This window comes from Capsicum annuum, chromosome 1 (genome assembly GCF_002878395.1).
Source record: "Capsicum annuum cultivar UCD-10X-F1 chromosome 1, UCD10Xv1.1, whole genome shotgun sequence".
NCBI lineage: Eukaryota > Viridiplantae > Streptophyta > Magnoliopsida > Solanales > Solanaceae > Capsicum > Capsicum annuum.
Window position 1 is genome coordinate 39,096,058 of NC_061111.1, and position 12,761 is coordinate 39,108,818.

A 12,761-nucleotide genomic window follows, 5' to 3' on the forward strand; every position below is an offset into this window, starting at 1 on the left:
CACAAAGCATAAATCCCAACTGTTTGAAGCTTGTTACAGAAAATTTCGCCATTTTGCATAATTACTGAAAATTTCAATTTTGGATCTGTCGAGATACGTAATTAGCTCCTAATACATCCAATGAGGATATTTTTTTCTTTGTAAGGATACATAATTAACTCTCAATATATTTTTTTGATTTTGGGTTTGATCGAGATACATGATTAGCTTCCGATACATCCAACGAAGATACATAATTAGTTGAAATTTTTGTAATTACTTTGTAAGGGTGGGAATTTGTGTAGATATGGTAAGTTAAGGTGTAATGTTTATGTTATTTTTCCTGTATTTTAGCAATCAAAGACCAGAAGGTCAATGATTTTATCTAAAGTAGTATCAAGGATGTGAATGATTCAATTATTTGAAGTTGGATGGATAAGAAGGAAGATATAGACAAGCTAACAAACATACAGATGGATGATGGGCTAAATAATACTCAATACTATCAGATGGCAAGAAATTCAAGAAATACTTTCATGGAGAAGGAATACCTTTGCAAAACATAACAAACTATATACAGTTTGAAAATTGAAATGACCTTATTACAATTTGACCATAGTATTAGAAATACATATCTTGTTCTTCAGGGGCAGAAAAAATAAATTTCTACCTTACATACTTGGGACTAAAAATGCTCTCCACATCGAATCTGAGTAGCCATGGGGGGTTATCTTCTTCAGCATGAAAACTTGTCAGATAGGTTAGCTATAACAAATCCAGCGAAGACCTTGAAAACAAAAAGCACCAGAAAGGCTTTAATGAACTTGAGTTTGTAACATGTAATTTTCTCAGTTTCAAAAACATATTCCAAGCATGTAGAAAGTAATGGCTTTACTGCATCCAATCCATTAGAAAATGGATAACACAGACCATCAGTACTTTCCATATTGAGTTTTAATGATTTTTTCCATTTCTCTTCTTTTCGTTTTAACATGCGATAGGAGTAAAGATGGTAAGCAACCTCTGTAAGTTGGAGAATGGAGACCAGTTCTTGTAGGATCCAACGGGAGTTTGTGACAAACAAAAACTACAGGAGTAAGTGATCTCTTGAAGCTATCTAGGGAATGAAGAGAAAAACCTGAATGCATCCAAGAATATACACTACTGAGTAACGACGGCCATGAACTAGCATGTCAGCGATCATAGCAAGGGGTATGGTCAACGACATGCCCAGTGTCGCAACTAATGGTGTTGTCCATACTACTGAAAGAGCCCTGTTTCATATTTAAAAAGCATTACCCGTGTTAATCTGAAAACATATATAGAGCAACGGTAGATAGCAATGTAGAGAAAAGAGACGGGGCAGATTCTGGAAGAGCCTGAGCAACACAAAATTAAGGCAGTGATCTTCATGGAGAGGAAAATATAATCCAATTTATCATTCAATATAGCAAAAGTAAAGATAATTAACACCGTCCCAGATAATTGGTTTGCTCTCATTGCAGCTTAATTTCATTTTGCCTCCACTATCATCTGATTAGCTGATGCGCTAAAGCTAAATGTGCATAAAGGCAGGCTTAACCCCAGGAAATGTTTCCCAGTGTTATTCAATATGTTTGAGTAATTGAGATGATAAAGATTATCATAACCTAATCAGCAAACGAAAAAGGTGGGATCTAACAAAAGATCCAAATGGTTTATTGGAAGTCAAGATTTAATGCAACTGTATGCACAATCTATATTCTTTCTATGGGTATTGAAACTAAAAGGCATCGTTTCTGACATAAGAAACTGCCTTTCATAAGGGAGAAGGTCAAGGTTTGTGCTAATAATTGACAATATGTTCACAGAAAGGAGCAACTGACAGATATCCTGATCAAGAGCCTTGAAAAGAATTGGCATGAATACCTTCCTGTGCAAGTTGAATGTGAAGCATGTCTTAGACACTCTAATTTGAGGGTTACTGAGACGTGTGGAAGAAAAGTGAGCGGAGTGAGGGTAAGCAATGTGACAATCCATAGCTGTGTTGTGATGTAAAAAACAGTTAATGAGCAAAGTTAAGCTAATTCGTCAGCTAGAAGCTGGTTTACTCGATTGGGTATTGAAGTTGCTAATTGCTATATACTAACCGTAACTAGAACTAGATCATGGAATGAACCATCTTTCAAATCTTTTTCCATTTATTTGCAACTACTCAAGTTTCTTTCCCCTACTTTACTCGTTACTAAGTTACACCAACTCCTGATATTCATTGATGGACCTTTCTCAACAAGATTAATAGTATAGAAAGTCTCCTAGTTCTGACATAATAAAAAGAATCTCCATTTTCAGGTAAATTCTCCTTATTTTATTATTTATCTCATTTCAAATAGTTAAATTTAACTTATTTCTGGCAGTAGAGTTCCTATATAAGGAGCCATCTTGTATATCAATTCAAGACAAGTTATCTGTTCTTATTTTTTACTGAGTGCTGGTACGTACCATAAGTAGTCACAGAGAACACTCCCAATAAATCCATTCAGAAGCAGTGTCTCGGCAATAGAAGCTGAGCTTGGGAGATCAAATTTAGGTTCCAACCCAACAGCATTTAATGGCCACACTGAGAAAAAGAATTGGGTGTGATAAAATCAGTAATACATAATCAATTCTTTAAGGAAGATAAGGATGTAATATGATATGACTGGTTGCATCACACTAGAATTCTTGAAGTTCTCTCCACTTTCTTACCGAACATTTGTATTCCAACCATTACCAAAAACAGTATCTTTCTTTTCCTTTTCAAGATGCACCAACAACATCAAACTTCTGTTCTTATAAAAGATCAAACTCTGTAAGAAGTAAACTCTAAATTTGGACCAGCTTCCTATATATTATAATTTTTACATTCGGCCTTCAACTCTCCACCTACTCTTAAATTCCATTCCAAGTCAAGAAAAAGACGATTAAACTAGAATGTTGCTAGTATATGGAACACTATATCATCATCAAGTACAATAAAAAGACAACAGAGGCCAACTTAGACCTAGAAGTCCCAAAATAACACATTTTCATCACAAAGACAATTATGAAGCACAAAGGAACCAGCTTCAAACCTAAAAGTCCAAAAAGAACTAAATGAAATCAGCTCCAAAATTTGAGGACTACCTAAAGATCATTGTCTTCCTTACAAGAGCAATTGTGTTACCTTTAATCTCTTCGCAAGGCTATCCTATATTTTCCCTCTTTCTTTCCCTTTAGTATTTCTTCATCCATCTCCCTTTCCAAACAAATTAAGAACAAGAACTGATCACCTCATTCAATTCTTGTCTTCTTGATTTATAGTGAGTCATAATAATGTTATTATTTCTTGATAGATCAAAAGGAGGGAATAGTAGGCAGCCTCTTTAATTATGAAAGAAAAACTATGAAATTCATGCTGTCAGTAATTTCCAAAATGTCAATTACCAAGCCACCAAAGGCCAAACAAAGTGAATATGCCGAGATAACCAAAGAACCTCTCCATATCTGCCTTTTCTCCTGATCCAGCAGATTTCTTGAGGAGTACTGAGTACATCAAGAAAACCGTACACGGATCAAAATAAGAACCATGAAACTAGAATTATCATTGTAAAATAGAAGTGACGATACCATCCCAAAACTGATAGATATCCTACCTGTGAATAGACCATAACACACTGCTGAAAGAAGACCAAAAACATCACCAATAATGGAATGCTTAGCAGTCCTGTCAGCACCGATGAATCCACAAAAAAGATGCACTAGATTTAGCCATAAAAAGTAGCAGATGCAAGTAAATTGAGGATTCCTAACGTTTGTAATCCATACAAAACTGAAAAGCCAATTATGTCAAGAACCATACAGGTTAGCCATGACCAGAAACAACGTAAATATGTTGTGGAGTTATTTGTCAGAGCAGCAGGTTATGGTCAGCTCAACGCTTAAACATATCTTTCTTAAATAGAGAAAGAAAAATTACTTTAAACACCCAAAAATGTTTCATAATGGCAGTATTAGTTGAATGTCAATGCCAAAAATTATTAGCAGACAATAAACTGAGTAAGATCGTAACGTTCTTTATGAGAAGAATTGAAAAAAATCTTTTATCCGGAGAAATTTATGAGATCTTTTGAATGGTTTTCCTCTACTACACGTTCTGTTAGGTGCCACTCTTAGAGGGACTTTGCAATTTTAAGTTTCCCATCAATTTCCTCCTTTCTTTTCCATTCATTCTGGAATTAACTGCCTAGTTTCAAATTTTTCCTACATCATCTACTCCGGCATACTTAACCCTGCTCTATGGAACAAAATGTTGCAGTACTGAAGAATTTAAGATGCTATATAAGCTAAACTTGGACAAAGCATCTTCTACCGCTGCAAATGTAGTTATTCCTGTACTTCAAATTTCATCTCAGTGTAATCCTTAGAATCCTCATTAAGAAACAATTATTCCTCAAAATAAAAAAAAAACTGACACTAGTATGGATAGCATTTTCCAGCATAAAATATCTTAAATGACTGTTGGACAGTTTGCATAACAAAAATGGTTGGTTTGGAAAATCCGAAGACATATTAACAAAACCTTAATAGAGATAAACAGATGCTTAGTTAAAACTTACACAGATACACTCAGCATTTCATCTGGAGCCCATGTTTTTCCAACTGTAGTCAGCGCTACACCACTCATACTAACTATAACAGCAATTGTCTTTGCAATATTTATTGAATCCTGGCCAAGAAGTGCTCCAAAAAGAAGCGTAAAAAGGCCTGATGTAGAGGTCAAAATAGTAGTACTAGCCACACTCGTATTCGCCAGTGCAGAGTTGGAAAAATACTGCAAACCATAAAGCAATTAAGTTGGGCATGCAAATACCAAGTACAAATTTGTCTAGCAAAGACAGAATAGGAAAACAACAACCAGTCCCCTAGACAAAGACAGAATATGGCAAGTAACAGCCAGTAATCTGGATACATTAAAAATTCCTCTAATGTAAGCATACTCATTTTGATCCATAGTCAGACCAATTCAAATGGTGACAACTCGACTGCAATGCACCAGTAATTGAATGAATTCTCTAACTCCCGATTCTCGTCCATCATTCATTTTAAAAAATAAGAAAGGACATATCGATTGTGAAATCCTAAATATGAACGAAACAAGTTCTCCATCTTCATGATCTTTCTGTTTTTTATTTACAATTAAAGAAAACTCTTTGTGATTTTTCTGTTGGGACTGTTTTTGAAAAATAATAATTTCATATTTTCTTGAGCTTCTGTAGGCATTTTGAGCAAGCAACAGGCATTTGTTTTCTAAAAACAAGACACCATGAAAATCTAGTACAATGTTAAATAAATGACCGTGAATCTTGAAGCAAAATTGATTAAGGATCAGGTAGTGAAGCATATCTCATCCAGCACACATTTACCAGATTTACCAGCTTTGATTTTTTCCCCTCTTGCTCGCTATTTTGTTTTGTTTTAGTTTTAGGGGAGAGGGTGGAGATATAACAGAAATGTTTGATGCAAGTACTGAAAGCAGTGTATTGCTCAACATAAATTTGTTAGATGATTATATGCAGAAACAATCACCTCTGTTGCAAACCATATGGGAGCAAGATACACGCTACATTTGACAAGGTCCCATGAGTTACATTCATAGCCCTCTTTAAGAAAGTGGAACTCATCTTTATGGTTGATATCAACCAATGGAAAGCCTTCTTCCGGGTCGCTGTAATCCATGTCTTCTACAAAATAATCCTCCAAATCACCTTCAGGATGATTGTGCATGTCATTGAGTTTAAGTGGCACATCTAGAACTGAGGAGTCGAGGAGAAGATTTTCAGTGTACAGTTTCTTCAAGGAACTCTTCTCCAATAAACTGTGTAACCGGTCTTTACAAACTGCTATAGGCAGGAAGATTGCCATAAGAGAGATCCCCAGATATGTAACAGCAAAAGGGTGTTTGTACTCTAGAAAGATTTTCTGCAGGACATAAATGGTCGTATCTTAGTACCTCATATCCAAAAACTTCTGCATCATAAGATTGCAAAGTTTTGAAGTCGAGAGAAATAAATGGCAACAGAAACAAGAGAACGGCAAAAGGAAAGTTGTTTAGATCCATATTAAAAAAAGATCAGCACCTTCAGCATAGGAACTGCAACACAATGAAACGACATTCTAAGTTTCCCTTTTGTAGCAGCTCTAAACACTTCTTTACCAATAATACCCAAGCAATTGTTGTTAAGATACCATAAGGGAAAATTTATAAGACTGACATGTAAGGGAGACATAATTCCTGTAGCAAAACGCAGGTTTCAGATTAACTTGCCTCAATGTACTCTCATATATCAGTCTGAACATCACTATAGTGCATGATACGTTTGTTGCTTCTCATTTATTTTCCAGCTATTGATTAGATAAAGATAATAATAAGATAATTATGCCAACTGAAACCGAAGTATGGTACATAAAGTCTGAAAGCTTATAACCAATCAAATGATGTTCTTTTAATGTACAAATGCAATGGATACTCTACAGACAGTATAATTTATAAATCCCTGTACGAGGATGACTGAAATTGGACATAATGCTACTACCTGAAATTGGACAGCTATGAGCTATTCACATGACTTTGCCTGACTATAACTAAGTGCAATCCGAAAATGTTGTTGACTATTTTTTGAAACTTATTTACCTTAATCATATTCCTAGTCAAAATACTATCCAGCCTCAAGAAAAAACACTAGGTGATTTCTTCTCATTTGTTCTCGCCTTGGTGAACACAGTTACCTGGTACCTTTGGTGCGAGGTGGCAGGTATCCCATGAAATCAGCCGAGGTGTGCAAGCTGCCCAGGACACCACTGTGGTAAAAAAAAAGAGATTAACTATCCGACCTCAACAAGCCATCAACCAACTTTTCCAACTTCATACTCTACCTCTATCGATCCAGTACTTTCGCTCATTCACTATAAATAATTACTCAAATCCCCTGTCAATAGTTTCTTCACTATAGAAACAAAGCTTTTCCAGTGCTTAGCTATGTATGGGGCCATATTTCACTGCAAATCCTAACCTTTCTTGATCGCATTTCTGCTGACTTAATGAACCAGACTAGATGTTTCTATAATGTTAGAACTAAATTAGGAAATTTAAGGTTATAATTTCAGCTTTATATTTCTCAATTCAGAAATTGATTGCACTTTTGAGCAATCAAGCCTTATGTATATGATCCCTCTAATTGTATCAATCTTTTCCCATGTCCAATTGACGCATAAGGAAAAAAAATACTGTCATTCCTCAAGGAAAAGAAACAAGCAAACCCCCTTATTTTCTTCATGCTTGTTAATCAATAGAGGTTTGTTAACTTTTATTTATAAAAGGCAGCTAGAAGCTCTGCCTAATGGTATAAATCCGAAAGAAGAAAAAACAAGCAGTCCACAAAATAAATTAATTATATACTGTTTGATAATCCAAGAAACACCAAAAGAAGATAATTACAATGAGAATGCAAAATCAAAAGTGTTACCTGAGTAAACTCAGCAGAAGCAACCCATATAAACACAAAAACTCCTATCAGCCCTAATCCAGCATTGTATTTCCAAACCATATCTTAGAACCACAATTAATTTTAAAAAAAAATCAGAATAAAAGTATCCAAAAAAACAGAAAAAAGTGTGCCCTGAATTAGACAAAGCCTGTAAAATTAAATTTGTTAAGGAACTACAAGTTGATGGTACTTTTCTTTGGTTCGAAAAAGTGAATAAGAGTTGGAGTATAAACGCATTAATATTGAAGTAGGCAAGCTGACTGGCATTTTCAAGAAAACCTTAAACGGCAATAGTGCCTTTCTGTTAGACATCCAATTCATATTTTTCAGTAACGTACGGGAGTCGCAACTAATACACGCTCTGCTACTTGGGTTGTTTGAATGGTTGTCACTTAAGGCTTGTTTGGTGTGAAGGAAAATGTTTGTTACTAATGTTTCCTAGAAAGTATTTTCTAAACAAAACTAAAGTGGCTTTTTTTTTTTTTTTTTTTTTGAGTGCGGAACCTAAATATGCCGACATATTTAAGAAGATATCAATTTATACCATTAATTTGAAAAGTGATAAAAATGGATTTTGTGCACAAAATAAGTGCATAATGTCCTTTTTTTTGTTTAGAGATCGTTAAAATAGGATAATGCACTAAATAAGTGCATTATTCATTTTTTTTATGGATAGTGCACTTTTTTTTTTTTTTAATAGATAGTGCATTAAATAAGTGCACTATCCTTTTTTTTTAATATATAGTGCACTAAATAAGTGCACTATTCATTTTTTTATGGATAGTGCACTATCAATTTTTTTTATATAAAACTGTACTTATTTTGTGCTTTTTCTGTATTGTATACAAATTTTATGGTGCAATAAATATTTCGAAATCAATGTATGTCCATATGCATGTGTAGCCATTTTATTTACTACTATATATAAGTGAAGGTTGGGATGACTAAAATTATCGAAATATCTTTGATAATAATAATAATAATAATAATAATAATAATAATAATAATAATAATAATAACAATATTTTAGATATAACTTCTTTTGGTTTGGTTATTTAATTTAATTAAGAATTCATAATATTTAACACTTCTAAATCACTTGGAATTTTACCTTATATATAAAAAAAGAAATCTACAATTCTATTTAATTAATATATTTTGTTTCAAATTTACAAGAAACATAACTGTACTTCTATTTTTTTTCTCCTTGTTTCTTTATTAATTCAAGTTGTCTTTTTCTTTTTCTTTTTTAGCTAAAATTTAGGAATTTTGAATCAATTAAAAATTGTATCTTAAATAAATCCTTAAAAAATTTAATTAATTGGTTGGTACTATTTTGGCTTTTGTTTTTCTTCACGTAAGAATCCTTTTGGCTAAATGTTTTGTTCTCAATTTATTTTAGTTATAACTTCTTTTGATTTGGTTATTTAATTTAAGTAAGAATTCGTAATATTTAACACTTCTAAATTACTTAGAATTTTACCTTAAATAAAAAAAATTACAATTCTATTTAAATAATATATTTTGGATCAAATTTACAAGAAACATAGCTCTACTTTTATTTTTTCTCCTTATTTAGTTATTAATTCAAGTTATCTTTTTCTTTTTATGTGTGTGTAGTCCTCATTAATTATCATTTTCTCCGTCTTTCTTTATTCTTTTTAGTTAATAACTTTAAAGATTATATTATATAAATTATGATTAAATCATCCACAACTGACAATAAAATTTTCTCTTTTGATAATTTCTCGTGTTTCTCTTTCAATAGAAAATTTTTAATCAAAAATTAAAAGAAATAAGCATGTCGCTACCGAGTAACGTGGTCAAAAATATCAAAGATTTATCTCTTTTCTTTTTTTCTTCCTTTATTTAATTGTGACCTTGTTTTGATTATATTATTTAACTATTTCGTTGGTATTATGCTTGAATTATTAATTAAACTTATTGGTTGAGTTCTAAATATAAGCTTATAATAAGTGTTGAATCTTGATATGCATAGCTTTTGTTTAAATGGTGAACATATAAATTTAGGAATATAGCCGACTCTTTCAATTTTGGGCTTACTAATTAAGTTTGAAAGTGGATCAAGTACATTATTCGTTGTAAATTGAGTTAATCTATCTACCTACTATAATAAAATCCTAAATATAAATGTTAGTTGAAATTTTTTTTTTTCGAAGAATCTTCCCAACGTATTGAATATCATACATCAATTGAGAAATTAATTGGGTTGAACAAATTAGTTGAAGAATCTCCTGAATAAGCTAACAAGCCTAAAGAATTCAAACAAAATAATAATTGTGTTGATATAAAATTAAAGAAGTTGAAAAGAGAGATTGAGAGGATTAAAGAAAGAGATAAGAGCTAAGGAGAATGACTCAAGGGAGGACTAAAGAGAATATACTCTTCTTTGTAAATTTTTTTGTGTTTAAATTAGGATACTTGCTTCTCGGTTGACTAATTTCTACTTTTTCATAGAATTGAATAATAGCTGAAAGTAGCCGTAATGTGAAGATGCTAACAAACAAAAAATGCAATACACATTTTAAAAATCATCATACTTTTTATATCTTGAATGATTTTATAAAATTAAATTCATTAAACTAAGGTACACGCGAGACGCGTACACCTAAACTAGTAATAATAATAGTAATAGTAATTTTTTTTTTGAATATATAAGTAAAGATTGGTAGTACTTCAATTACAAAGGTCTAAATAAAAATATAATAAAAGTAATACATGAGGGCAAAGCTAATAAATATAAGAAAAAAAATATGAATGTTTAACCATTTTATTGCACCATAAAAATAATGACAAAACTATTAATTTGTCTTTTGTGGTATTATCAATATTGCATTATAAAATTACTGAAATACCCTTAGGGTATAAAAAAACAGGTAATTTAATAAGGAACAAAAAGATATTCATAAAAAATTACTACCATGTATAATTCAATTACACGTCTAAATAAAAATATTATTAAAATAATACATGAGGATAAAACTAATAAATATAAGAAAAAACAATATGCATGTCTAACCATTTTATTGCACCGTAAAAATGAGGACAAAACTACAAATTTATCTTTTGTTTGGTACTACCAAACCTTTACTATATATTCAAAATTTTTTTTACTATTACTATTACTACTACTATTACTACCACCTTCACTTATATGTGGTAGTAAATAAAATGGCTATACATGCATATGGACATACATCGATTCTGAAATATTTATTACACCGTAAAATTTGTGCACAATACAGAAAAGACATAAAATAAGTGCATTTTTATATATAAAAAAAAATGGATAGTGCACTTATTTAGTGCATTATCCTATTTTAATGGTGTCTAAACGAAAAAAGGACACTGTACACTTATTTTGTGCATAAAATCTATTTTTGTTACTTTTCAAATCAATGACATAGATTGGTATCTTTTTAAATATATTGGCATAATTAAGTTTCACATTCCTTTTTTTGTTGCTTGTTTTGTGTTACTTGGTTAGTGAAGAAAGAAAATATTATTCTAACAATATTTAGGTATAATCTAGACAACTATGATATAGTATCTGAATTCTCACCTTCTAACAGATTCGCTGTAATAATTCTCACGATTATTTTTCTTATTTTCATACATTTACTAGGTATAGAGTTTTTTGTATAATTGCTCCAAGTTATTATATGACTTATTGAGATTGATAGTCCGATTTTCGAACGATTTGCTTGAGAATTTTTGTGATACCAAATATATCGTAAAATATTTAATCTAAATTATCATTTAATATAAATATAATTTGCTATCCTTCTAAAATATTTTAGATGTGCATAAAATTCTTTAATTATGATATGTCTATGTTACTTTATAAATAGGTTTATAGCTTATTAATATTTTAAGCGAGAATAGTAAATCTGAATATGTTAAAATATTATTATTATATAATAGAAATTTTATTAGAAATAATTTTCTATTAATTATGATATATTCAGAATATAATATTCATTTTATCACAACCTTATATTGTATAGCCGAGTATATACATAAAGAAAATAAATTTAATTGTTGCCATATACATGTTTATATATATACATGTTTATATATATATATGTGTGTGTGAGACATGTATGTCACTTAAATAAAAAGGGTGGCCAAGTGTCCATTTTATGTCCAAATGTCAAAATAATACGCCAAAGTTCATTAGTGATGATTAATCACAGGGTGAGATTACGTATTATTGGCCAAAACTATTTAATAGTTATCATATATATATATATATATATATATATATATTGATCTATTCTTGGCAGCAACCATAAACAAATAACAGATAATAGATAATAATAATAGAATAAAATTAATAATAAATAGAAACTAGTATTTATATAAATAAGCAATATAAATCTAAGTATATCTATATATATGTTAGTAAGCATATATAAGTCGTGAATATATGTATAAGTATATATATAATATATCGTAGATTATATAGTTAGTATAATGTTATAAACAGATAAATATAACAAGCAAATTAGTATAACAAGTTATTAAAGCAGGTAAGTAATTTTAAGTTATTAAAGCAGAATTATTGCGGTTGTGTTTTAATATGGTGTAAAGTCCTACTCAGTATTTCCTCGTTTATTGTCCTTAGTTCAGTGTAAGTGTCCAAGTCATAAAGATCCAAGTATATTTTCTCCCAATATATATTATTTTTGCATTTTTTGGTTTTTGATTTTTTTTTTTTAATTTTTATACCCTGTTGATCTCTTTCTCTTCAGTTTTAGGTATTTTAGGGATATCTTCTTTAATCACACCCCGGGAGAATAACAACGGTCCTTTTTTCATCTTTTTTGGACTTTTCAAGTCCCTAAGAATTTACAGATTAATTCATCATTATTGCTAAAACACTGAGAGAATAACCATATACTGAGGGTATTTTTATAAGTACTTTACAAATTTTATAAGATCAGAAAACTGGCGGTAAATCGCCGCGATCCGGATCTTAATATTAATAAAACACATGTAAAGGAAAATATAAACTTGATTACTTCAGACATAATTTACAAACTTGGGAGAAAAATACAAATACCTATGTAACTACTACTTACATGTCTTAAGGAAGAAGTGAGGTTTCCCTTTTGGGAGTCTCCGAAAACTTGACAGCTACCGAAAAATGAAGAACTAAGAAAACTTTTCACACTTTTTACACACTTTTTTTTTTTAAGTAACTTACAAACTTTA

General features: G+C 30.9%; 1 protein-coding gene across 1 annotated transcript; it reads right to left on the minus strand.

The window, feature by feature from the left end:
- Positions 1-489: 489 nt before the first annotated feature.
- Positions 490-7,029, minus strand: LOC107872143 (thiamine-repressible mitochondrial transport protein THI74). The gene is made up of 10 exons (XM_047410429.1): positions 6,957-7,029; positions 6,766-6,837; positions 6,117-6,271; positions 5,566-5,958; positions 4,596-4,810; positions 3,633-3,703; positions 3,424-3,522; positions 2,461-2,578; positions 1,118-1,253; positions 490-766 (listed from the first exon to the last, which is right to left on the minus strand). The coding sequence occupies exons 1-10, from the start codon at positions 7,027-7,029 to the stop codon at positions 716-718; spliced, it is 1,383 nt and encodes a 460-aa protein (XP_047266385.1). The 3' UTR covers positions 490-715.
- Positions 7,030-12,761: the final 5,732 nt, after the last annotated feature.